General features: G+C 42.5%; 1 protein-coding gene and 1 long non-coding RNA gene across 2 annotated transcripts in view; both read right to left on the reverse strand.

Moving 5' to 3' along the window:
• Positions 1–689: 689 nt before the first annotated feature.
• Positions 690–17,342, reverse strand: igsf8 (immunoglobulin superfamily, member 8). Its single transcript, XM_035153286.2, has 8 exons — positions 17,159–17,342; positions 16,828–17,000; positions 12,374–12,754; positions 10,321–10,785; positions 6,749–6,927; positions 5,429–5,681; positions 4,349–4,807; positions 690–3,224 (listed from the first exon to the last, which is right to left on the reverse strand). Exons 2-8 carry the CDS (start codon positions 16,880–16,882, stop codon positions 3,097–3,099), a joined length of 1,920 nt encoding a protein of 639 aa, XP_035009177.1. The 5' UTR covers positions 16,883–17,000; positions 17,159–17,342; the 3' UTR covers positions 690–3,096.
• Positions 17,343–23,957: 6,615 nt separating this feature from the next.
• Positions 23,958–26,168, reverse strand: part of LOC118105463 — a 31,423-nt gene continuing 29,212 nt past the window's right edge. Inside the window, exon 3 of the long non-coding RNA XR_004695124.1 lies at positions 23,958–24,045. This is a non-coding gene — a long non-coding RNA (uncharacterized LOC118105463). The remainder of the gene's footprint in view (positions 24,046–26,168) is intronic.

Here is a 26,168-nt window from a genome sequence, read left to right on the forward strand (position 1 = left end):
TGTGGTCTGCATGGACAGTATGAAATGAAGCTGAAATGTTTGGTTGGTAAACTAACGGTGGAGAAGAAGAATGTTTGCAGTCAGTTTTTAATTGCATCTGAACGACTTGATAAATGGATCAATTACACAATAAATGAATAGAATGAAAGCTGTCTTGAGAGATGTTGAGCAGCTGATGCAGCTGTCGACAACAGCTTCTTCTCCTCTGTACAATCTTCACTGACTTTGTTTGAATTTGTTTTTAAACCGATGCTTTTGTTCTGGGCGAGATGGATGTTTTGCTTTTTAAATTCCATCAGGAATTTCTCTACTCTGCATGAGCCATGTAAAATACACCCATTGGAAAAACAAATAAATAAAAAGTAATACTTTTTACTTGTTAAACAAATGCAAGTCTCATTCTGTCACCACATGAGAAATGTTTCATGCTGTCTGCATCACAAAGTGCTGAGAGTTAACTGGAGCTGAAATTCAAACCCCTGCTTGGCTGGGCCTCACTGAACCACAAGAAATGTTTTGGTTCTTTCTTTCTATATAGATGGAAAATATGCACATGGACACGTCCTCAGTCAGTCTGGATTATTTTCCTCTCCTCGGGACGTCCTGCAGAGGCCTCGGAACATTTCCAGGTTCTGTGCCGCAAACAATTTTGTCTTATCGGGGGAAAAAAAGAAGAGAACAAATAGAACCCCAGTGACAAGAGTGGTTTATTGGTTTTATCAACTGGCAGGTTTGCCAAAGCACCGTAAGAAACAAAGCAAGCGGTAACCCGCGTTAATACATTTCAATGGCAGCGAGATGCATTCAGGAGCAGTGGTATTAAAGCAAGTTAACAATTCAAAAACAAAACTTTTACAACGTGGAAGAAAAAGGGGTTTAAACACATCTCGAAAACAAATGCACAACTTGGACAGGTTTCAGACTTCGCATGCTGTGTGCTACACTTTTTACAGCTGGCTGCAATTCTCAGGGAACTGAGCCACGCACACACACACACATGCACGCACACACTCACACACAATCACACAAACACACAGAGGGGGAAGGGCAGCAGGACACACTGCAGCTATAAAGAGGGATTAGAGAAGAACACGCAGATACGCACTCACTCCCATCTGAAATGCCAGCCAGCCCCACCCTGCCGCTGCTGAGTGCACGAGCATCTAGCTGTGTGTGTGTGTGTGTTTGTGTGTGTGTGTGTGTAACCATGCAGAGGGTGGGTCGTGTTGAGGGACAAATCAGCTTTGAGTAGTTGATCTGGGACAAAGTGGCTCAGGAGATGTGATTTTTATTCCCAAACGTCCGTGAACATTAATAATCGGGGGGGTTAGGGAGCACAGGTTGGGGAGGACAGATTTACAGGGGCTCACTGTGGAAAACCAACCAGGGGACAGACAGTCAGAGGAGAGACGATAAGACAGTCAAGTACCGCTCAGTGCAAGCAACTTTAGAAAAGCCCCCAAAAAAGAAAGACGTGAAGTACTTTGAATGAGAGCACTGTGAGCTGGATGAGAACATGTATCAAACCTTTAATCAAACAATGCGGCAACGCTTGAGTGACCGAACTTTGACTGAAGTGTTACTTTGAACAGGGAGAGGGGGATGGATTTCACAGACACAGTGAATCTGCCCCACAGATTTTTTACAGGCCAGCAACAGGGACTTTAGTCGTAGGAGGCCTTGGCAGTAGGAAAAGTGTGGCCTGAACCACATGATAGATGATGACAAGACTATAGTGAGGCTTCATATGACTGAAGTGCTCAGGAAATCTTCACCTCGGGGACAAGAATCCAAAACGCAAAAAACACAACAGTTTTCCTGTGGAACAAACAGGGAACTCTTTTTTCACAGTTTTTTTCTTCCTATCTTGGTCAGGAGTCATTCATTTGCACAAAAAGAAAACACAAAAACACAAAAAAAGACTTTTCAGCTGGAAAAAAAAAATCAAGTAAAAGAAGGAAACCAAGGGGCTTTGGTCCCGGTTCCAATTTGTGTCCAAGTGCTTCCAAAGAGCAGAGCAGACGGCTGCAGACTGTTAAACACAGGTGCTCTGTCAACGACAAACATGGCGCCGCAGCACGCTCTCACTTACATTAAGAAAAATAAAAACAGCCAAACTCCATAGAGTATTTACATTTTTCATTCAGTGCATAATGGAGATCTCCTCCATTTCTCTTTGTCGAATCTATACAAGTCTGTTTAGAAAACCTCTACAGCGTGAGGAGTCAGTGCCGAGGAATGCTCGTGTTTAGAATTGGTACTCAATTGGTCTTGGCATCAGAAAGTCCCCGGCCGGCACCTTCCTTATTAAGTAACAGACAGAGCCGTTTGTTTACATGCAGAGCAGTGCCGGGCCGCGAGCACCGGAAGGTCCCTGCTCATATTAAGTTTCTCGGAGGCTGAGCTGATCCCCCCCCCCGAGCATGTGACCGTCAGTGGCAGTGCTGGAAGCTGCGCGTACATTTAGACAGAGTTGGGTTTTTTGTGCTAAAAGGAAAACATGCGGTTTCAGGAAGGGACGAGTGGAACTTGTGAAAACAGAACGGTCTTTGTTTTGTGGGAAACTAGTACCGTTATCTGACTATGTAGCATTAGCATCTCACTGCAACAATAAAACCCAGCACTTCTTAGAGGGCATCTATAATTCTGTACGGTTACTCACATCTAAATGTTTGACCTCATCAACAAAATCGTACCTCTGTCTTTTGACCCTTTTCTGGTTAAAACAGAAAGATTAGCTTGGACAAGGGGATAGAGAAGAAGGTGGGTTAGACTATCATGGAAACTGGTCTCTAGTCTACCCACACGAGGAGTGGGAATGGTGGCTTAGGTGGAGGCGGGTGTGCGATGCAGCGCTCACTAAAATACATTGTTTTCCAGAGGAGGTTTGGATATAAAATATAAGAGAATAGAAAACAGAATCATTTGGCATTGATTGTTTACGTCAGAACACAGAAGATGAGCTGTGAAGGTCACAAAGTCTTTTCTCACTTCACTCAGTCGTGAAGTTATTTCTCGGCCATTTCACCCGTCGTGTTCTGTGCATCGGCCCCCTCGTGACCGATCAGATTTCAGACGGTCGCCGACAGAGGACACCTACTTCCGAGCGCGCTGCTTCGCCAGGCTCTTCATGAAGCAGCAGGTCACCGTGGCGATGATGACGATGCCCACGAACAAGGCGGAGGAGACGCCGACGACCAGAGGGATGAGGAGGAGGTCGGCAGCTGGGGAAACGAGAGGAGATAAGAGGGATGGGTTCAGTGATGAAAACAGACATATGTATGAAAACTGCAAAAAACTACACACACACACACACACACACACACATTGATTACCCAGTTAATGGAGTTTGCTGCTGGATAAACTAAAAGCACAGTTATCTAGAGCAGTTTTAATTTCCAGACCTATGAACTCTATGTTGAACAGAAAATAGGTCAGCAACTAACTTTTGACCGATATATCGTTACCAGACATTTTGTACGTCCTAATATCTGTATCCGTATCCATATCAGTCGGGCTCTAATTTGTACATTATACCAACATTTTACCTAAGTTGTATTGAGGATCATTTCCTTCAAACCACCTCCAGATGTTGAAGATTAACGTCAGTTCATTGATAAACTGAAAATGTATCTTTTATTGCTACTGGATTAAATATTTCAGATTCAATTTATCAAACTCAAGTCAAATTTTATTTATTTATTCTTTTTTTTTCTTCTTTTATCTCTTTGAGTTTTTTAAATGTGATGAATCGCCTCATTTGGGACAGAAAGCTGAATATCTTTTGGTTTAGGACTGTGACTCAGACAAAACAAGAATTTCAAGATGTCACCTTGGGCTCTGGGAAATTCTAATACGCATTTTCACTTTTTAAATATTCAATATATTATTCATGGCAAAATAAACAATTGTTAATTGCAGCATTATTGCCAAGCAAGGTTAGAACCAAAGAATCTCAACTAGTTTTCTTTCATTCATTTTAAATAGCTGCTGTTAGGAAATCACAATTTTCCTCAGGATGGGAACAAGTGAGATGAAGCTCATATCTAAATATTTAAAATCTAAAAACTAGAGGAGCAACGACCTGAAGTCCGCAGGCGAAGGATGAAGAGAAGAATCAATCTACTTAAAATGTGTAGACACCATTCAAGGTCGAGAGTAAATGCTGGGAATTTCCAGTTATATTTACTGACCAAAGGCAGATCGAACAGGGGACTGATCCCTGTTTGATCCGTCAGTTCGATCCCGGGTAGATCAGATCCAATCTTAGAGGAAGATGAAAGAGTAGCACTTGTACCATGACCCCACTCCCAATCCCCAAAACACAAATCTAATAGGACACACTCACCTCTCGAGTACAGGTAAACGGTCACTGCTTTCGATTCCGCTCTGACTCCCGTGTTGTACCAGCCTCCGTGCGGGTCCTGACCCCACGCCTCGGCATGACACGCATACATGCCCTGATCCTCCATTGTTGCGGCGTGGACCCTCAGTCTGTAGCTGATGGCTGACAGGCGGTCGATGCTGATCTCGCTGCCGTTGGCGTAGATGTCCACAACACCGTCGTACATGAGAGCAGCCACCTGTGTCGGTTTCTCTACATCTGGGGGCTCTGACGAAGCAACGTCAGCGGCTGAACCCTGTCCCCGCTTGAAAACTGGTGCAGGGATTGGCCACCGCAGCCACTGGACCTGCACCTGGGCGGGACCTGTAGTCGTCACCGTGGCGTTGCAGATGAGGGTGATGGTGCTGCCTCTTTTCAGCAGCGGGCCCCGAGGAAGCTGAGCCGCAACTGAAACCAGCACATCTGCGAAAGGAAGTGGTTGATAGAGGTTAAACTACATATATGAGTCAATATAATGCGGAGAGAGAGACGGTTTACATTTTCGAGTTTTGCCAACAAAAATTCTGAGGAATCACTGCAGATTGAAGCGTTGGCGGTCTACCCTTGAGCCAAATAATCACTGGAAGAGGACAACAACTTATTAATTATTCCTTTTTCAGCAAAACCACTGTTCATAAAATACAAAGTGAAACATGTCATAACATTAATAGATTTTTTGGAGGCAGCTATGAATATTTAATTTTACAAATTAAATGGAAACTTGGAGATGGGTCAGTTTTTAAGGGGGGGTCCTGTTGCAGACTTGAGCCCAGCACATCGCAGCCAAATGGCCCAAAGCCCAGACCACCGGGGGGGGGACACTCAGCGGATTTTTAAATCCGTCCTCAGACCAAAACAATACAGCAGCGACTGAATAGGAAATGCACTCAGCAGTGGAAAGAAAACAGCACTTAAGACGAGATCCAGTAACACAGTTTTACTTTTATCAAATACTCGTGTTAACACTCTCTTTTCCTCACTCACACACAGGCTTCATTCGTAGCAATGACAGTACAGACTGAGAACACGAGTAACGCCACCCACCTTTGGTCTTCAGGTTGACCGTGACTCCCGCAGACCTCTGGGTGAGCGTCGCCGCCGTAGACGGGCTCGGGTTCGTCCTCCCGGCGTACACACTCACCACACACCGATACACCCCCGTGTCAGACGGCCGGGCTGAGAAAAGCTTCAGAGAGTACCTCCCCTCGGCCACCTTCTCCATGGAGCCGCCACTCGCTCTGCTGAGGTCATCGCCCCAGCTCACCACGCCGTCTGTGCTCATCCGGGCCACCTCCACCTGAACGTTAGAACACAGTCAGTGTGTGTTAGTTTCTAGTAAAAGTCTTGAAACAAATCACGTGTATTTCCATTCCCAGTCTGAGAATACTTCATATTACTGCCAGAAAAACTAGGTCGTGGCTTAGCAGACTGGTGACGTCAAGCAAACATCAGTGTCATGAAAAACTAACAGTCACTTTCTTCACGTCTTTAATGGAAAAAGCTGCTTTTTGGCAGCCTCCTATCAATTTTGTCAAAACTTTGCTTCTAGCACTTGAACGCCCCCCCCACCTGCAAATCTGTCCTCTAGATGAATAACCACACAACAATAATGTAACTGACAGAAAATATGAGGATTAATTGTGCATATGATGAATCACCCGTCCGTGACTACAATTACAAATAACACTCACTGTCAATTATTTTTCAATTAATCATAATCAGTATGAGATTTCAAGCCACTGCAAGCAGTCTTATAATGTTTCATTAGTTTTTCATTTATAGGCATGTGTTTGTATAAGATTTAATAATTACAATGAAGAAAAAAAACATTATATATATATATACAGTGACTTGTGTTTGACGTCAAAATGTGCTGAAAACCAACATGTCAGAAGTCTCGCTGTCTTGCCAGTGTTGCATCTTGCACGATCGCTGTGGCAGTGCACACACATCCATGGCTGTTTATAAGACAAGTTCAATGTGAGTCCTAAAAGCAGTGTCAGCGTCTGGACTGCCAAAATAAAGAAGAAGAAGAAGAAGAAGAAGAAGAAGAAGAAGAAGAAGAAGAAGAAGAAGAAGAAGAAGAAGAAGAAGAAGAAGAAGAAGAAGAAGAAGAAGAAGAAGAAGAAGAAGAAGAAGAAAAAAATAGCGCAGTCACCCAGGTTTCATTTTTCAATCACTGCCAATCGGTGGTGGAGCCGATAAAAACCCACGTAGATACTGATTTATTTGTCCCGGGAGTGAATACCTATCGTATATATTCCCCATTGCAGACAAAAGCCAGATGTTAGTGGGTGTTAGTGGGTTTCTTTAAACCAGTGGAAAAGGAGCTTAAGTCTGAATACATGCGAGATGAGAATGTACCTCAACTCCTCCGCTCCCGACGTCATCGCTGCTCACAGATCCCCTCTTCATCCACTGAACCAGCAGGCCAGAGTTCACTTCAGAGGGCAGCCCCAGCACCTCACAAGTCAGGATGAGAGGAGAACCGATCTGCTGGGTCACCTCCCCTCTGGGCGAGGACGTTACACTCAGAGACTCGGCTGGACACAGGAAGAGACAGACGGAGAGAGTAATAAGTCGAAGTACCAGAAATCTGTCTTGATGAAAAACCTCAAACCAGCACTTAGACTGTGGCAGTGAAAATGTCTCAGGAAGTGATATACAGCACCGCACCGAGCATCACTCCTGCGGTGAAGCTAGGAAGCTTCTTTAGTGCATCACATGTTTAATGGTCGGGATAAAATGGATTACCACATCAGCTGAGCCAAAATGCCTGAAACGTCACCCACTGGTTATTATAGCATGAGACAAAATGATGATTTAAATATTCATATTTTCCGTACATATACTGTATTTGACTTTCCATATCAGTGGTTCCTAATCTGTGGGTGAGAATCACTATAACAGGTCGCAAAATAAACCAGAGGGGTTTTTGCAATGAATAATTACGATAAGTTTATAATATATTGTGTTTCTTTTCTCCAGACTTTCCTCCAAGGTATTACTAGAATGTCTGGCATCTAAAAAATATTCAAACAAAACAAAACTCTGTCTTTTGTTTGCAGTGTTCACAATTGGAATGAAGCTCAGGCTGCAATCTTCTGTTCAAACAGACCATGTCTTTCGTGCCCCTGGTACTCTGTTGGTTCCAGGGGCGCTGCTCTGCTGATAAGAAAAAAATAAATCAGGTCAGGTATTCCCAGTCCAAAAGGCTGGGTGTGACTGGTGTAACCACTGTGCACTGTTCTTATCTGGACACGCATCTGTCAACCTGCGTCTTCTCCAGATATCCTCCTGTTGTCAGATACAGTTCTACTTGACCTTAAATACACTGTAGTTATATTAACTAAAACACCCCTGTCATATTTTTAGTAGTCTCCAGTTTCCCATAACCCAAGGCTCTATCATTTGGCAGGAACCGAGAAATAATCAAGTTGTATTAATTAAAAAACAGTGTTATACTTTTGAATAATTACAACACAAATTATCTCCTTTCTAATCTTTCATAATATAATTATATCAATCAAAGATTTAATATTAGATTATTTGTTTGATAAATAAAACGATTAAATCCCTGTCTTGTATTCAGAGACATTAATTAAGTATAACAGTAAAAGATGCTACTTTTTTTTAATTAGATGAAAATGTTGTTGCTATGATTAAAAGATGTGAACACTGTTGATCCATGGTGTGTGCAGAGCCTCATTTGAAACTTCTCTAAACACAGACAACTTCTCTTTCTGCACGATAATAGACACATTATTTAAACAAACAAAAGCAGACGTGTCAGACCATTGTGTGAGTCAGACAACAGAAAATACACATGAAGCTGTGCTTGTCAGCGTCTGTGAGAAACAATGCTGATGAATCAAGTGCAGCTTCCATTTTATTACCGCAGAGAAAAAGAATGACCTCAATAGCTTTTAGCTTCACTACATAGTTACTTACTACTAATTAGTTTTTGTACCTTTCATCAGGAATAATGAATAAAACAACCTTTGGATATAATGAGTCAATCATTTCCGTCCAGTTCTTACACTTGTTCTTATCAGAGGTAGGAAATAAAGGGCGAAGCAGGGATGGTAAAACATGAATGAGCAAACAATACATGTGTGAGGTCAACTTCCCTTTCCAGTGGGTGTTTGAGGAAGGACTGTGCTGCTCTGAAAGTAATGGACACGTCTGTCCCACCGAATATAGTCATCCTCTCCGAGGCAAAGGTTGGGGGGGGGGAAAGATTACTTAATCCTTCAGATCTACACGAGCGCTTCAGAAATTAAACTGAGCCGAGTGTGCAGGCAACAGGCAGCTATCCAGCTGCCAGGCCGGTCTGCTATCGACCTTTCAAATCCGCCTGGATGATCAACAAGGCAGCCGAGCATTCAGCGTGTCAGTGGCGTAGCCGGGCGGCAGACAGAGCTGCAATTACCAAACCGAGAGGAAATTAATTGGTTCCTATTTTGTTGATTGATTGCTTTTTAAGCAAAACTGCCAAAAATAAAAATGAAATATCCAGATCATAAATCTGCCGCCTTTCTGCATTTCTAGTGTTTAGGACCAGAGGATAAATCACTTTATGAAAAACAACTTGAATGTCACTCAGTAGAGCTCATACCTCCACCAAGGCCCAACTGTTCCCTTATTAATCACATCTAAATTCACGAGACTCAAATTTGTATTATCTCCACCAAGATGGTCTTGTTTGTTTGTTAGTTAGCAGGATTACGCAAAAACTACTCAACAGATTTCAATGAAATTTTGAGGATGGGGTGTGACCCAGTCTATGGTATGACCCAAGGAAGAACCCATTACATTTTGGTACGGATCCAAATCAGGGGACGGATCCAAGATTTCCACTTTCTTTAATACAGGGCAATTGTCAACATTTTCCTTGATCCCTCTCACAGAATAATTCATGGATATTGATGAAAAAAATAATCGGACATATTTAGGGGACTGATATTTATGGAGATCCGAATAACAATCTGGATCTAGTGAATATAAATGTGGTTCAATAAGGGGACTGTTGGCCCGTGGCGGAGGTATAAACTCTACTGAGTGCCATTCAAATTTGGATCTGCACCAGTTCATGCACTCGTAGATATTAGTTTCCTTAATATGCCTTGTTCTTTTTCATCAAGATACATGAATCTGCCCTTCTGTGTGGATTTATGCCAAATATGAGTGGTTTCTGTTTTGGCCCATGTCCCCACCTAGTTTTGTGGAAATCCCATCAGTAGTTTTTGTGTGATCCTGATGACAAATAAACAACAAATCAATGGACAAGAGTGAAGATACACCATCAGCGAAGGCAATCATTAGCAGAATAATTGATATCAAAAGAAATACAGTGTATTTAGATGCATCGCGAACAATGAGACGTCCACCCAACCAACTGTGCAGCCAATCAGAGACTCCAACACTTACTGTATCCAAGCCGTTACATACAGACGTGTATCCAGTTACTTTATCAACTGCCTATCCAGACAGTCTGCAAACAGCTGAGTCAACGTTCAGTAAGGCTCTAAATAACACAAACATCTAGAGTTGGAGTCTGAAATGTGGAAAACGTCCAGTGTACTCAACAGCACTGAAGTCCAGGCCGACTGACGCCAGCTCCTTGGCAACGAGCGAGAAAGAATCAGGAGCCTTGAGCTGATTAGTCGAAACCAAACTTGAGATGTTTTAGTTTTATTATCCCTGACTTACTCTGTGACCACAGCTGCCGACTTTATTATACCGCATCCTCTTTCCTTACTGCGATAACATATATTACCAACCTCGTCATATTTCAATTTATGTTTTTCTTGAACAATGGCCGCGGCATCAAATAATCAACTGTTCTGCAATGGGCTTGTTACAGTCTGACCTTGACCTAGATTGGGAAATGCTAGCACAAACAAACACTGGCACAGTTTCCATGTCACACTGACCTATTTGCTGAACAGTCAAGTTGCCAATATCCAGCGTTCTCTGTGCGATCTTCTGCCACGATCGATCGGGGTCCCGGATCCACTGCGAGGCCTCACAGAAATACGAACCGGTGTCGGCCGGCTGGACCGCTCTCATCTTCATCAGGTACACGTCCTGCCCGCCCTCTCCGTTCCTCTTCTCCAGCGTGATCTCGCCATCATCATAGCGCTTCTTGTACGAACGCCCGGGGACGATCCCCAGCAGGTTGTCGATGGAGATGATCTCTCTGACGGTGCTGACCTCCCCTCCTCCGGCTCCGCTCCCCGGGGCCTCTGCACCGCCACGCTTCCCAAACATGATGGACAGATGTGTGAGCTGCTCCGACTGGATGCTGGATGAGCACGTCAGGGTTAACTCGGCCCCCTCCGGCACCGGCTGGCCAGTGAGTGAGCGGGTGAAGCTGATCTGGAGTGTGTCGGGGATCACTGTCGGTGTGCAAAGAAGACACACACACAGACAATTACATTACATCAAGCTGCTGCAGGAGCCAGATGGGAGGAAAACAAATGTGCCAATTTCTATTGCCCGTGTGCCGCATAGACATTTCTATGTTTAGAACAGTAAAGTAAATCATGAAATAACGTTGCTGAGAGAGACTCCGAGCCTTTTAGAGAGAGGATTAGCAATCTGTTATGAAGAAATCAAGCAGCAAAACCAAAGCATCTGCAGAAGGAAAATTCTGAATAGAAAAAAGGTTCGATAACGATATGGACGGTGTAAAATCCCCTAAATGTTTTTGGACAGTGTGAGCAAAAGGATTTTAGTCTGAGTGAAGCTTGTGGAGGGGAAAGGGAAACAGAAAGAAGAGTACAGACTCCAGATGGTGGAGTATAAATGGGAGCCTTGAAAGAGGAATGTAGTCTTGCACCAAGTTAAACACATGGTATAATTAATCGTTGGAAAATGTCGTCCATCAGGCCGATACAGAGCAAAGATGCTGATAAAATATTTTCATTTTACGGTAACACCCCCCTGACAGAACTTTTGTATGTCACAACGAAACTAGGATCGTCATCTCGCTGCATTGAGAACTGGGTACGGCTTTAAAACTCTGTGATGGTGGATCGTGATTTAGAGATTACACCACTGAAGCCACAGATCTCAAATGTACAAACACAAGCAGCCATGAACAAAGATTTAATAAAAACCTCCTGTTACCATATTCTGAGTTCACTGCACATTATTGATTGAACTAATTGCAACCTTGCACACTAAGTATATATATTCACATTGATTAGATTCAATTATATAATTAGTATATATATTATTTTGCCTAGTTTTACTGGAGTATTTTCTCATATTTTTCAAATAGTGTGTTATGTGCTTGATACCTTGCTGTAACATGAGAATTTCCCAGTTATCCATATTATTATTCCCAGAGATGAATAAAGTCTACCATCAATCCATCTATCTATCCATCCATCTGTCTTTCTATCTATAATGTGCAGTGGGACACTGAGCATTTACTTTTAAATCTCATCAAACAATAGGTGAGAAAAGGATTTGATCCGAACAGATATTCAAATGCCAGCTTGCAATACTGTGTTTCTATATTTTGTGCTGCAGACACATTTCTATCAGTACCATCAGACAAAAAAAAAGCATTTCCCATGCAAAGGACAGGAACAAGTATTTTTCAAACAGCGTCATCTTTCTTCTCTCTGTTGCAATAATAATGATAAAACAAGAAGTACCAGGCAGTGGAAGGTCTGCGGTCAGGGCTTTATCCCAGTGAAACATAATTTACTGGCTGTAATCTACCACAGCCCCTCCCTCACATGTATTTTTGTCCTGCATGTCTTATTTATTGTGTGTAATGTGTGCACTGACTGCTACAGTAATCCAAATTGCCCCTCGGGGATAATAAAGATAATCCATCCATCCATGACATATGGACTACATCATTATTTTGGGGTCTTTTTGTGGGATTTGTTGACAATGAGTGAAGTATAGAATATTGAAAGCCTTACTTTGAATTGAGTTATACAAATATATATATACATTATATCTTACCTTTGACAGTTACTGAGCCACTGTAGTTTCCCTGGTATGCACTGTCTGTGCTGGGGGTGTAACACTCGTATTTTCCCTGGTCTTCGGCGCGGAGCCTCTGGATCACCAGTCGGACCGCGTCCCCAGAATCCCTCTCAACCCTCACCTCCCCGTTCTTCACCCGAGCTTGGAAGGGTGCGTAGGGGAAACCCTTGTCCCTGGTGGACACCACTCCCATCTGCCTTCCACCTGCATCGTCCCTGTACAGGAACCACTCGAAGTCCTGTGTGCGCGGGCCCTCGTATCCTGATACCACACAGGGCACGGTGAGTTGGAACCCTGCAACGCGGTAGAGGGTCCCAGTGGGAAGGGTGACGTCGCGACACACAGCACACTGCAGCACTGTGGAAGAAAAATATTGAGAGAGAGAGACAGAGAGAGCGAGAGAGCATGAGAGACGTGACAAGGGGGAAAGTAATGGAAACAGTGTGAATGTGTGTGGGTCACCGTGTTGCCTTGCAGCACGTTTGGTACATGCACTCACCGATCAATAACCTGAGCTGATGACGGGCTAACAGAGAATCAACCCAATAAATGCAGCAACTGTGCCAAGGGCTGGGCCAGCTTCATCTGAATGATGTGCTTAATGAATGAAATACAATCGTCTCAGACGGTATCTTTACTCTCCTCTGCCAATAATACTCACTAATTAGGATTTAAAGGAACAGTTCAATAAAGATAGAACATTAGGAAGTGTGCTGGAGATACAGTAATATTTGCAGATTCTGTCTGTGTTTCAGACTGTGCATGTGTTAAAAATGTTGTTTGTCCAAACATTATTATTTCCTAAGGTCTTCATTTACGGCGGTATCAGAAGCTAGTATTGGTTCATCTCTACATAAAACACACACTAAACATACATGAATCTGAATAACTCCACAGCAGCATCTCTTTACCTAATGCAGCAACAGAGATTATAACATTCTGCCCAACTTGTGAACAGTTTCTAACTCCTGCAAATAACTGCGGCAATGGAGCAATAAAGTTAGCAGCTTTACGTTTAGACACAGATGAAACTATGTTGAGTTATACAAACTGTACTGGGGCCAAGCACATCCTGTTAAATGGAAGTCTGGTAACATGGCAGATTTTAAGTGTTCTGGTTTTGCCTCAGGTCTGAGACCAGCGAGCTTCCAGCAGGTTTGAGCTTCATTGTATTTCCCTACGTCTACTTGTCTCATTATCTGGCAACATAACCCCTACTCCCCCCCAGAATCTCTCTGAAACAGTTGTGGGCTAAGACTCCAGTTTTTCAGCAGTGAAACCCTCTTCCAAAGCCTCAGGTTCTGAAACCTCTCATGCCACTAGTTCTCTCTTTTGATACTTCCGCAAAATACTCTATCTGATACTGAGTCCGTCAAAGGTAAATGAAACCATTGTAGAAGAAAACACGACGGGAGTTTCACACATGGTTAATCATTTCCTCTTTTCAAAGAAGTCCTATCTGCGATGGCATAAAGATTACAAACATAAATGGATCTCAAGAAATATGATATGCAAATGTGATTCACTTCCACGTACTGTGTGTAATGTATGAATTTTAAGCCTGGTTATGAGTTTCTTGGAAGTTTATTCAGAGATGTGTAGTCTGTGAAAAGCTGTAACTTGTTCTCCTGGTGTTGCTCGCCACTGGATAAACTAACCATATGTTGTTGTTTAAATCAAAGAAAGACGATGCAAATAACAAGAGTTAACATTTAATTAAAAGATTAGATGCTTCAAAATAAAAGAGAAGCCCTGACCCTAACTATGGAAGTTAAATAAATAAATAAACTAGAACGGCACTCGGTAGAATCCATTAACTGCGTTAAGGCTCAGCAGTCCCCAAATGAACATTTAAATTCACTGAATCCAGAGTTTAATTTGCATCTGCAACAAAATGCACACTCATAAATACCAGTCCTCTCAATTTGGCTGATATTTTCATCAAGATCCTGTCCCATACTACATCCTTCCACCAAGTTTTGTGGTCACATTTTGTTTGTAATACAAACAAATGGACAGGGCTAAGAACATAACCTCCTTGGCTGAGGCAATTACAAATTTGACAGTTGTTTTTTGTAGTAACCAGCCAGTGAGGTGAAATATAAGAAGGTACGGTTCTCCTAAATAAACAAATTACATTTTGGCAAGCTAAAAACAATATTGCGACCAAGAAGATTTAATATTTACGATATTCTAAACAACAGTAGACATCTTTAAGCCTGGTTGGATGCTAATCTGCATGCGGGGGCGAAAACAGGAATAACCTCGTCATCTCCCAAAGCAAATGAGATGCAAGTATCTCTACGCGACAGTCAAAATACACACACACCCACTAACTGAACAAAAGGGCCACGCCCATTTACTTTAATCTACCTAAACTAGAAAAACCCGACAGGTGTGTTCTGGCACTCCTTAGCTCTGTGTGTGTGCGCGTGTGTGTGTGTGTGTGTCCTAAAAAACAACTGGAGCTTTCTCACAGGCCAAACCTTGTCCCGATAACAACACGCCCACAGATAATGACATGGGAGACTAGTGGGAGGCTTAAGCGGATCAAGTCCTAATTAACACTGGGCTCTGGCTGATAGGCCTGGGGGACACCACAGCTCGTCACAATGCTCAATTCTGTCTGGATTAGAAACTGGCGACAAGGAGGGGTGGGGGCCACATTTTCTTACGAGGGACCCACATAGAGGTAGACAATGCACGCCCTTATAATTCAGTCCCAAGAAAGACAGTCTGTTTGGTTATTACAGCAGATTCATGTAATTATCAAAACGGTGAGCAGGGGGATTAAAAACTGTGTCAGTCAGACATGTACACATTCTCCTTCTGTTCAAACTGTCAAATTATTATCAATTATCAAAGCGCAGTACCATCTTTATTGTCTTTTGTGTGTTCTGTATTCAACCTGTAATAAAAGCAAATTTTTAACTTTAAGGCACTTAGCATTGGTTTGGTTAATTATCTCCAACAAGGAGGGTCTCTTCTGCGTTTGTTTCAGGACAGCACCACGCGATAAACTACTGGATGGATTAGGAGGAAACTTGCTGGAAGGATGTGGTAATGGAAGAACCCATTCAAATTTTGGTGCAGATCTGGATCAGAGGACAGATCCAGGAATTTGTTTTCCCTTCCTTTGACATTAGGATATAGGGCGTTTTTCAACAGTTCTGTGCCCATCTGCTAAATGACCCGGATTCTGTGAATCAAAATAAATGTATTTATTAAGGGGCTGATCTTTATTCTTTTACTGTACGGTAAGAAATACTTATTTTAACTATATCCTGCCTACATTTAATGTAAACATGTATCTGATGCAATACTTATACTTGCAATATTGTGATAAAGTGGCCAATCGGCCTTGGCGTAGGAATTTCTTCTATTTTATATTCCCTCTGCGAGAACACCCTTTACAGAAAAGTCTTCTTAAGCAGGTAACTTTTTCCAACAGGTGCATGTGTTTCAAATAGTTTCAAAGGTCACTCCTTTTCAATACTCAAGATTCAAATCTTCATACAGTTCATTACTAGTTTATGGGAATCAGCTTTGGTGAGTTTACATGAAACAAAACTGAAAGCTTCTCTGACAAACTGAAACCAGGCAGAAGAGAAACAAAACATATTATTACGAGTAATAACAAATACTAAAAAACACCTGTTTCTGTATATATGTGATATACTTGACGGCAAACCCATCAGTCACTTTTTATATCTCTAGTTTTATATTTTAACTTTTATTCTTGCATTGTTTTCACTTCTTTTAAATACACGTACATTTGCTGTACCATAACTGTACAGGCTATGTCGGTCCAACGCACAACTTTGTATAGCTTCAGTTATTTATCTTTAAATCTGTATTTGCATTTGGCTTCAATACTCTGCCTCGGTTACTTGTGTCTTTCTGTACTGTCAACATCTCCATTAGCACATACTTCTGTACAATGACAGCTTTGTAGTAGTTCTGGTGGTGAGACTTTCATCTCACTGCAGTGAACTTAACCCTTGACCTATCCTGACTTTCTATTGTTCTTAGATAAGTGCTATACAAAAAAAGTTATTGTGCTCTTGTGTTTGACTGTCTCTATCTATCTATCTATCTATCTATCTAAAGTTAATAAAACCTACAGGCAACAGGATGGTGAGAGAGGCTGATGACAGCCCCGTGCATGGACCAGTAGTATCCTGCTGCACACAGACTTAACTGCTGCAGCCTGAATCATGATACATTAAAAGCTCCGTGCTGTAGGTGATCACTAAATTAATAATCCAGACTGTTGCACATGAAGAAACAATCATGCAAATGCACAGGGTCCATCATGTGACAGATGGCTGTGGCTGCCTGGTGGTGTGTGCAGATCGAACAGGTTCCAGGACAACACACACACACACACACACACACAACACATACACACACATTGTGCTCTCACTCACCCCAGTGTAGAAACAGGAATAATGGTGTTTTCATCGAGGCCATCGTGCTCCTCATCTCCCCCCCTCTCCCTCCTCCGCCGGTGTCCTGCTGGATTAGGTCGAGTCAGACTTCTCTCTCCGTGTTTCTCCACCGCCGATCATAGTCGAACCGACCCGCCGTGCACAGCGACCGTCTGCCGGGGGAACCACGGATCATACGAGAGGAAGAGGAGGAGGAGGAGGAGGAGGAGGAGAAACCGTCATGTGTCACAATGTAGCAGAGAACAGAGGAGAGTTGGCGCCATCGCCGCGGAGAGAATCAGTGTTAGTGCAAGAGTGAAGATGGAGGAACCTTTGTCTCATGCGCCGGGGCATCTCCGTCAACACGCCCGCTGCTCCATCACCTTATCCCGGGTTAGGTTCAGATCAGACAACCGAGCCGTGCGGTCCGGACATGGGGCGGGTTGGCATCACAGGGGGTGATTATTAGGGTGTGTGTGTGTGTGTGAGGAGGAGGAGGAGGAGGGATGGCTGGTAAGGAAAGAGGGAGGAGCGTGCATGAGGGGAACAAATAAACAGCCAACCCGGTGCCATTGGTCCAAAATAGGGACGATGGCATTTTGAACCAATGACAATGAAGTGTTGAAAAGAGAGGGACAGGTAACATTAAACCGCACGAGGGCGCTAGAGAAAAACACATGTAGGCGAAATAAGGTGGGTTAATAATAATAATAATAATAACAGCAATAATAATTTAATAATATATATATAATCTATCTATCTATCTAATAATAATAATGATGGCTCCAGCCCCCCCATGACCCTCAAAGGATAAGTGGTATAGATAATAGATGGATGGATGGATGGATACTAATAATAATATATATGTCTATATCATTATTATTATACACTATTATGTATTTTATAAACTTTACAATATCCCCCCCATAACCCTCCAAGGATAATCGGTATAGGTAATGAATGGATGGATGGACTTTCATGATCTAGTTTGATCTATATACAACCAGAAGGGCCCCCAGAGAGCACATATGAATGTAAGGCCCAACAGTTCCCTTACATTCCATGAAGCAGCACCAACTTTCACACACTCATAGCGCTAATGCATAAAACATTCAATATTACTTTTAATTTTACTCACTCAAAAATGTAGAAGTAAAAAGTGGCTTAAAGGGGAAGAGTATAGTACTTCATAAATATTCAAGCTAAGTATTACCACTGGTTGCAAGTTATTTCTGTTACTTCATAAAGTGGATCAATAATACAGTGGCATCATTTTATCAACAGGCATCAGGAGAAGAAGAGGTTCATTCCTTTTTTAGATAATGTGAGTGAAACTAACAGAGTCTCAAGCAAAGATCCTATTTTAAAATAAATATGTAAAGTTTCAATTTTTTTATAATTTTTTTATCACAACAGGAGGCCCAACTGTTAAACTTCCTCTTATTGGAGATATTTAAGAGGTGAAACACTCACTCATTGTTCTCACTGTACCTATTCTTATCATAAACCCTGTCTTATCTATATATCTATATCTATACCTTATATATCTCACTGTAATGTGATACTTCCATGTCACACAGTACAGACCATTACTTCTAGAGTCGCCATGGGAAATGCGTTTTCATTTTTTTTACACGTTAGATCTGCCTGTGCATGCACGGTGGGTGTGCTTGTACGTGCACTGACCCACACATCTGACACAACAGGTCTTTTTTTCAGATTTTGACACGTCCCAACAAGAGAAGCAGAGGTGGAAACGATGGGATTACTGTGCGATTGCGAATGTTGGTTCTCTTTCACGCTGTTGTGGCTCAGTAGAATAAAACAGAGCCATGGTTAATGATACCAATACTAATACTACTACAGATATTGATAATAATGGCACTTTTCCAACTATGACAAATCAAACTATCTGCTTTGAAAAAAAGTCTATTGCTGGGTTACTTTCGTGCATGTGACCCATAGAAAATGAAGTCATTGCCACCTGCAACATGCTCAGTCACTTATCATATCAAGTCTTTTTAAACCTGGTGTCCTTTGAATGTCGAAATACTTTTTTATTTAATTCATATTGTTGTATTATACTTATTATTATTATCATCATTTACTCGTAAATTAGGTGTCATGACAAGTCACTGCATTGAGTTAGGGGCTGTTCTATTCAACCACCAGGTGGCGACATTCAATTACCATAGTCAAAGCTCCACGCTTTGACATCATGTTCATGGACCCTAAATGTGCCCCCACAAAGAAAGCTTCAAAATGATGAAAATAAAAAGAGAATTCAACCAATACATTATAAATGATTGATGTATTTGTTTTCTAGTGGTGATATCTTTAGATCACAGTTAATGAAATGTGTGTGTACTGCATGTGACTATATTGATATCCAACCTTAAAACCTGAATCCTTCATACATGAGGTTTTTAGCAATAATTTCCATGAGCCGACAGTGATGTAAAACAGCGATAAAACCAAGCTGACATTTCTGTGGCCTGTAACAGCAGCGCCGCTCCACTCCCGCCTTCTCTGTCTCGATTTTATTTGCATTTCCCTCAAAGGAAGAGCAATAAATGAGTCTAATCACTTATTTAACTATTTTTCCACGCTTGCAGTGGAGTCAGGAGAAATATTAGAGCATAGATAGTAAATGGAGCAACATTACAGCTGACGAGGGCAGGATATGGTTCTATATGTGGTTCTGAGTGTATGTTCATCTAGTGGACGCAGCCATTCAGATCCTTCGCCCTCTGGAGAGATTTATGCCATCAGAGCACACCTCATTAGTGGTGCCAGTTTGTCTTTAGTTTCCTTTCCTTTCCAATGGTCCTCAGCTTGTCTTTAGTTTCCCTTCCTTTCCTTTGCAGTGGTCCTCAGCTTGTCTTTAGTTTCCCTTCCTTTCCTTTGCAGTGGTCCTCAGCTTGTCTTTAGTTTCCCTTCCTTTCCTTTCCAGTGGTCCTCAGCTTGTCTTTAGTTTCCCTTCCTTTCCTTTCCAGTGGTCCTCAGCTTGTCTTTAGTTTCCCTTCCTTTCCTTTCCAGTGGTCCTCAGCTTGTCTTTAGTTTCCCTTCCTTTCCTTTCCAATGGTCCTCAGCTTGTCTTTAGTTTCCTTTCCTTTCCAGTGGTCCTACAGCCTGTCTTTAGTTTCGTTTTCTTTCCTTTTCAGTGGTCCTCAGTTTGTCTTTAGTTTCCTTTCCTTTCCAGTGGTCCTCAGCTTGTCTTTAGTTTCCTTTCCTTTCCAGTGGTCCTCAGCTTGTCTTTAGTTTCCTTTCCTTTCCAGTGGTCCTCAGCTTGTCTTTAGTTTCCTTTCCTTTCCAGTGGTCCTCCAGCTTGTCTTTCCTTCCTTTTCCTTTCCTTTCCAGTGGTTCTAGTTTCCTTTCCTTTCCAATGGTCCTCAAGTCTGCCTGTAGTTTCCTTTCCTTTCCAGTGGCCCTCCAGCCTGTCTATATAGTTTCCTTTCCTTTCCAGTGGCCCTCCAGCCTGTCTATATAGTTTCCTTTCCTTTCCAGTGGCCCTCAGCCTGTCTGTAGTTTCCTTTCCTTTCCTTTCTTTTCCAGTGGTCCTACAGCCTGTCTATAGTTTCCTCTCCTTTCCAGTGGTCTTCAGCTTGTCTGTAGTTCCCTTTACTTTCCAGTGGTCCTACAGCCTGTCTATAGTTTCCTTTCCTTTCCAGTGGTCCTCCAGGCTGTCTCCGTTCCTGTCCTTTTACTCCAGCCTGTTTCCTTTCCTTTCCTTCCCAGCTACCCAGTGGTTGTCTAGCCTGTATCCTTTCCTTTTCTTTACAATGGTACTGCAGCCCGTTTCCTATGTTTCGTTTCCTTTGGTTTCCTTTCCTTCCCAGCTATCCAGGGTTGTCCAGCCTGTTTCCTTTCCTCCTCTCCTCGCTTTAGGCTACATGGAAACATGGATGACTTCACAGTGTGGCTTGACAGTCAGAGAGGGGAAGTCATTTAGGTATTCTGGGTTAACAAGGCGGCAGGCAGGATATGCAGACATCAGCAGGAGCCTCCACCAGCGCTGAGGGATGGCACTCGTGCAGAGTAAACTTCCTCACTCGTACGGCTTCCAATGTATTGCAGTTATTAACTGAGTTGGACAGTTGGAGAATGATGTAGCCTGAACCACATCCAGGGAAAAACACTTCTGGAAAGCTGCATTGATCTGCCTGTGTATTACTCGTGACAGGCAATCTGAAAATCTTAAGATCTTTAGGTGTGTATTCTCTAATTGGTAATGGCTAGTTAACTATGCCAAAGAGGTTATGTGTTCACGTGTGTATGTTTTTTTTATTTGTTCGATTATGCAAGAACAACTAGTTTCATGGAGGAACGGAGCCTGGGAAGAACCCTTTTAAGTTTGGTGCAGTGCTTTCTTTATATGTTTTTCGGGCAGCATGGTGGTGTAGGTGTCAGCCATGTCGTCTGCCTGTTGGCCCCAGGACACTGAGGTCGACCAAGCTGATGCTTCTGGATGTCCCAAGATCTAAAGGCTCAAACACAGATGATGACCAGGCCTTTGCAGTGGCTGCCCCTAGTCTCTGTAACAGTTAACCTCTTGATATCACAACCGTTCAGACCTTAGAAATGTTTAAATCACTGCTAAAGACCCACTTCTTCTCACTGGCTTTTAGTTTGAGTTTGAGATGCGGATTTTCAATCAGAACTAGACAATCATGTGTTGTGCTGACTCTGTAGCATGCACTATATTTATCTGAGCAGAAGGTAATTCTTCTCCTGGATGAAGCATCTCTTTTTCCTCTTCTTTCATTTCCCTATCCGTCTTTCTTCTCACCTTCTTCTTTGTGCACTCACTCCCACTCTGTCTCTTTCAAGGCCACTACAGACTAAACTGTGACCTACTGGAGATGGCCTCTAATTACTTTGTACTACAGTTCCTACAGCCAGGCAAACAGTGCAGTCCTCACCATGCCTGTCAGAGAGGATCCTCTCACTGTGGGTGGCATCGCTTCATATTGTACATACATGCGTAGTCTGACAACTTAGGTTCATTCATTTTGTCCATGTTGCTCTAAGAGTATTTTCATTGGCACACACACACTACATTTCTCTCTCTGTGTTTGTTTCTTTCTCCACGTCACCATCCTTTCACCATTTCTCATGTTAACCTCAGTCTAAATACTTCCTCGGTTTATGTCTGTCACATATAGATACAGTGCATAAAGAAACACCTCCTGGTAATGACCATACATGTCATCCTTCCACATATGTACGCATGTACTATATATATGGGCTCCATTTGTTCTGCGTTCCTGTCAGCAGTTTTATCACCGTGCCGTCTCAGTCTCGCCGCTGCGGGGGACAAACGCTCAGCCAGCAGCGGTGGTAAGGACCACTGCTAGACAAAACAAAGAGAAGGAGGAGGGGACATGTACACGTACAGCTAACTTACTGCTGACAGGATATTAATAACTTTCTCTCAGAGGGCCTCTGGTTTTGTAGGTTTCCTCTCTTTATTACAGACTGCAATAACAATGTTTAGCTTAGCATTGGACCGCATCGTTTGATTTCTTTTGGTCACTGTCTTGGGCTTGAAATGTGTTAACTTGATCAGTCGTTTTTTTCTTGGAACAAAGGACTTTTTCAGATTTACAAATGTCCCTTAAAAGAGATGTTTAAAAAAGGCATGAAGAACATTCATGTACGTATTGTCGGGTAAAACCAGATGTTTTGTCGTCCCTTGATGAACTATATTTTTACAGCTTTATTTTCAGCTGCATGATGGACAATCATCAAACTTTCCACAAAAGTTAAAACTCTTTGTACGAAAGACACTCATATCTATTCTTCAAACACAATACAAGAAAGTATTTACCAGAAACAATGTGTGTTGAATGTATGGATGGAAAACTGTGTGTGTATGTGTGTGTGTGTGTGTGTGTGTGTGTGTGTGTGTGTGTGTGTGTGTGTGTGTGTGTGTGTGTGTGTGTGTGTGTCATTAAATCTTAAGGCACGTTTTTTAAGGTTAAGTTTAGGTCAAAGTTAAATTAAGGGTAGGGATAATAAGGTTAGTTTACAGTTGAGATAAAGGTTGGGTTTAAGTTAGATTAAAGTTAAGGTGAGATTTAGGTTAAAGTTGAATTAAGGTTTAGGTTAACGTTAGGGGTTATGTTAAGGTTAAGGTTAGGGTAAGGGTAAGGGTTAGGTAACTATGGTTAACAGTTAAGTAAGACTCTTAGACAAGGTATTCAATGTTAGTCAATGTAATGTCCTCTGAAGTATGGAGACACTACTGTGTGTGTGTGTGTGTGTGTGTGTGTGTGTGTGTGTGTGTGTGTGTGTGTGTGTGTGTGTGTGTGTGTGTGTGTGTGTGTGTGTGTGTAAATTGTTAGAAGTGGTCTCCCATGGTGTAATTGGCATGAACTGGAGGATGGTCTTCGCCAGCCGCCACGCCGCAGGCAGGCGGGCAGATCGACAAATATTAAGTCTAATGGGCAATTTGGTGGACAGGAGGGAGACAGGCACACGCAAGAGGAGAGGAGAGATGGAAGGGTAGAAGGAGGCCAGAAGAGGAGAGGCGAAGGTCTACAAGGGGGAATTGGAAACACATGCAGTGGTCTGACTGCTGGTCTTCCCCCCTCCGCCCTCATCCAGACGACCGCACACAACAAAGACGGGAGATGGGCCAGAGATGGTGTGAGGCTGAGTGCGAAGGTGATGATACATGGGCACTGACTGGCAGTGTTTTATGGAAGAAAGATGGCAACTAGCAAACATTAAACAAATGCAGATGACACAATATGCCACAAGTAGCATTTCAAAGTTAGAATGACTGTGGGTATAAATATGGACAGTGCAAGCGTGTCATGTATACAGCAGGACAAATGCGTATGGCACAGAGGGGAATTGTTAGTAGTTGTATATCGGAGCGTGGGGTTGTGTAACTCCTTTAAAAAGTTTGAAAAATATAATTTTAAAAATCCATAAGTTTGCCCCCAGATTGCCTTTTCTCTTGTGGAGCTCAGACATGACAAGTGGTGCCACTTCATCTGCTGCTAATTAACTCGATGATTGGGCCAAATTACAAAATGGAGCTCTGTGCCGTCGTTTGTCAAATATGCTCCGCCTGCTGACGTTGGTACCACATCAAGATGATTCCCTAAAGAAACACTCACCAGACTGGACAGTGAGTCTTTTTTGCCCCAAACCAAAGTGGCGAGTCAGAGGCCTTTCTCTGCAGCAACAATCGAACCGCAGCTGAGACTGAAAATGACACAACACATTTTCATTTGGTTAGATGCAGCTCATCGTTCCAGGCATAGTTATGGTGAACAGGCCTCGGAAAGTTTTGGTGGCCACTAGTTAGGTAGTCACCATGTTGTAGCCTCAGGTTTTCAGAATTATTTTAATCTTGATACAGGAAATTTGACACATGTGAAGAGAGAAAGGCTCCAGTTTTAACAAAATGGATTAAAGCAGGACAAAGACAGATCATCAAAACCATAAACTACTACTCATATACAACACAGGCACATATGGTCCGTATTCAAATGTGGACTCTTTGGAAAACAAAACCACTATTCTCTTGTTTCTTTTAAAAGAAAAAGATTGACGGACAAATGGACTTATATTTCTGGCCACAACAGCCCCAGTTTGTTCCTGATTCCCCCCCAATCTCCCCCTATTGTGTTCTAATGAGAGTTTGGTTTTATATTGTGCAAAGCTTCAAGTCACATTTCTGCTGAGGCCATATGAGCCTGCATGTGTCCCTAAACGTTTGGTATGGTTTGTGTCCAATGCATCAAAATATTTTGTATCTGATTAAAAGTAAGTTCTAGTAAGTTCACTTAATGTTTGTATGTGTTTTATAATGTATATTGTAAGTATAGCTGTATTTTGAAGCATTACAGTTAAAAAAACATATATATATATTGAACACATAACAGTACAACTTCCAAGGTTGGGTTAAACATAAATTAAATGCAAAAAATGTATAAATCATAAAATGCACATATAAATCACTTATTCTCAACATGCTATTACAGTGAGTGTCAACAAAACTCATTATTAGTGATTTGAACCTGCATTTATCTACTGAAATGTAATATTTTGGACCACAATTTCCTTTCTCTGGCAGCAATTTGCAAAGAGACTCATTTTCCACCTTGTTTCTTTCCAGTGAAAAATGCCTTATTTTTTTTAATTATCTTATGATTTAATAAGTCTTATGTATCACCCCTTCATTTATCTGTTTTTATTCACTCCCTTGTTTCTCTCACTTCTCCAGCAGCTGCGATGGAAATAGTATCCAACAAGACGGCTTATACCATCTTTTCACTGGTTTCCTGTGATGTTTAGAAGCAGTTGTTTGAATTTCAATGACCAAAACCAAGTTACCATCTGGAATAGAAACAAAAGTGGTTCCTTTGTACCACTGACTTTGTGAATTCATGCAAATTATTGTGCTGTTTTTCTTGCTTCAGAAAAAGTATCACGAACCCAGTGCGGAAATGATAAATTATTCATGTATGCTTAAACAAAATTATGTCAGTCTGTGTGTGTGTTTACAAAGACATGTGCATGAATTTGTAGCTCACAAGTTGCCCACCTGTGTATAGTTGTGTGTGTGTGCACAGTTTGTGCACTTGCACAAGTGTGGCTGGAGTGTGCCTGAGTGTGTGCAGTGATTAAAGTCAGGGTCTGCAGCGAGAGAGAGTGCGAGAGTGTATGTATCATCAGTGCGGTGATGGTGGTGGTGGTTAGAGGAGGAGGAGGAGGGGGTCAGACACAGAGAGACAGACGCCAGCCTTGGTTTGGAGCTGAGCCTGAGGAGGGACTTTGGCTGACAGAGAGAGCGGAGCGACTGGGGGAACGAGGGGAGAGGAGAATGAGGAGAGAATTTGGGGATATAGTAATGCTGAAATGTAGATAAATTATGGAGGACAGCAGGAAGCTGCGTTGGCAACGAATGAGCTGAAAGAGCGGAAAGAGGCAGCGGCAAAAAAGGACGAGAGATGTGTTATATGAGAGCACTGAAGTGTGGAGAGGCTGGGGGAAGGAGGAAGGAAGGAGGAGAAAAAGGAAAAAGAGAAGGAAGGGGGGAAGGTTGTATCGTATGAGCTTTGCCGCTGGAGGTATGCCGGGGCTGGGGAGGGGGCTGAGGAAGAAGAGAGGGAGGAGGAAGGGGGAGAGGAGGCTCATTAACCAGTGCGAGATTGGAGCCTCAGTGGCTTGCTCGCATTCAACCACACTCGGCCTTTGATGAGGGCTGGATCCTCAAGCTCAATCAGTCCCACATGAGTCCAACTGAGAGGGAGAGGCAGACAGAGAGGCCAGAAAGACGGAGAGAAGGAGACAGAAGGGGTGGCAGGGATGGAGAGAGTAAC

This window comes from Hippoglossus stenolepis, chromosome 3 (genome assembly GCF_022539355.2).
Source record: "Hippoglossus stenolepis isolate QCI-W04-F060 chromosome 3, HSTE1.2, whole genome shotgun sequence".
Classification (NCBI taxonomy): Eukaryota; Metazoa; Chordata; class Actinopteri; order Pleuronectiformes; family Pleuronectidae; genus Hippoglossus; species Hippoglossus stenolepis.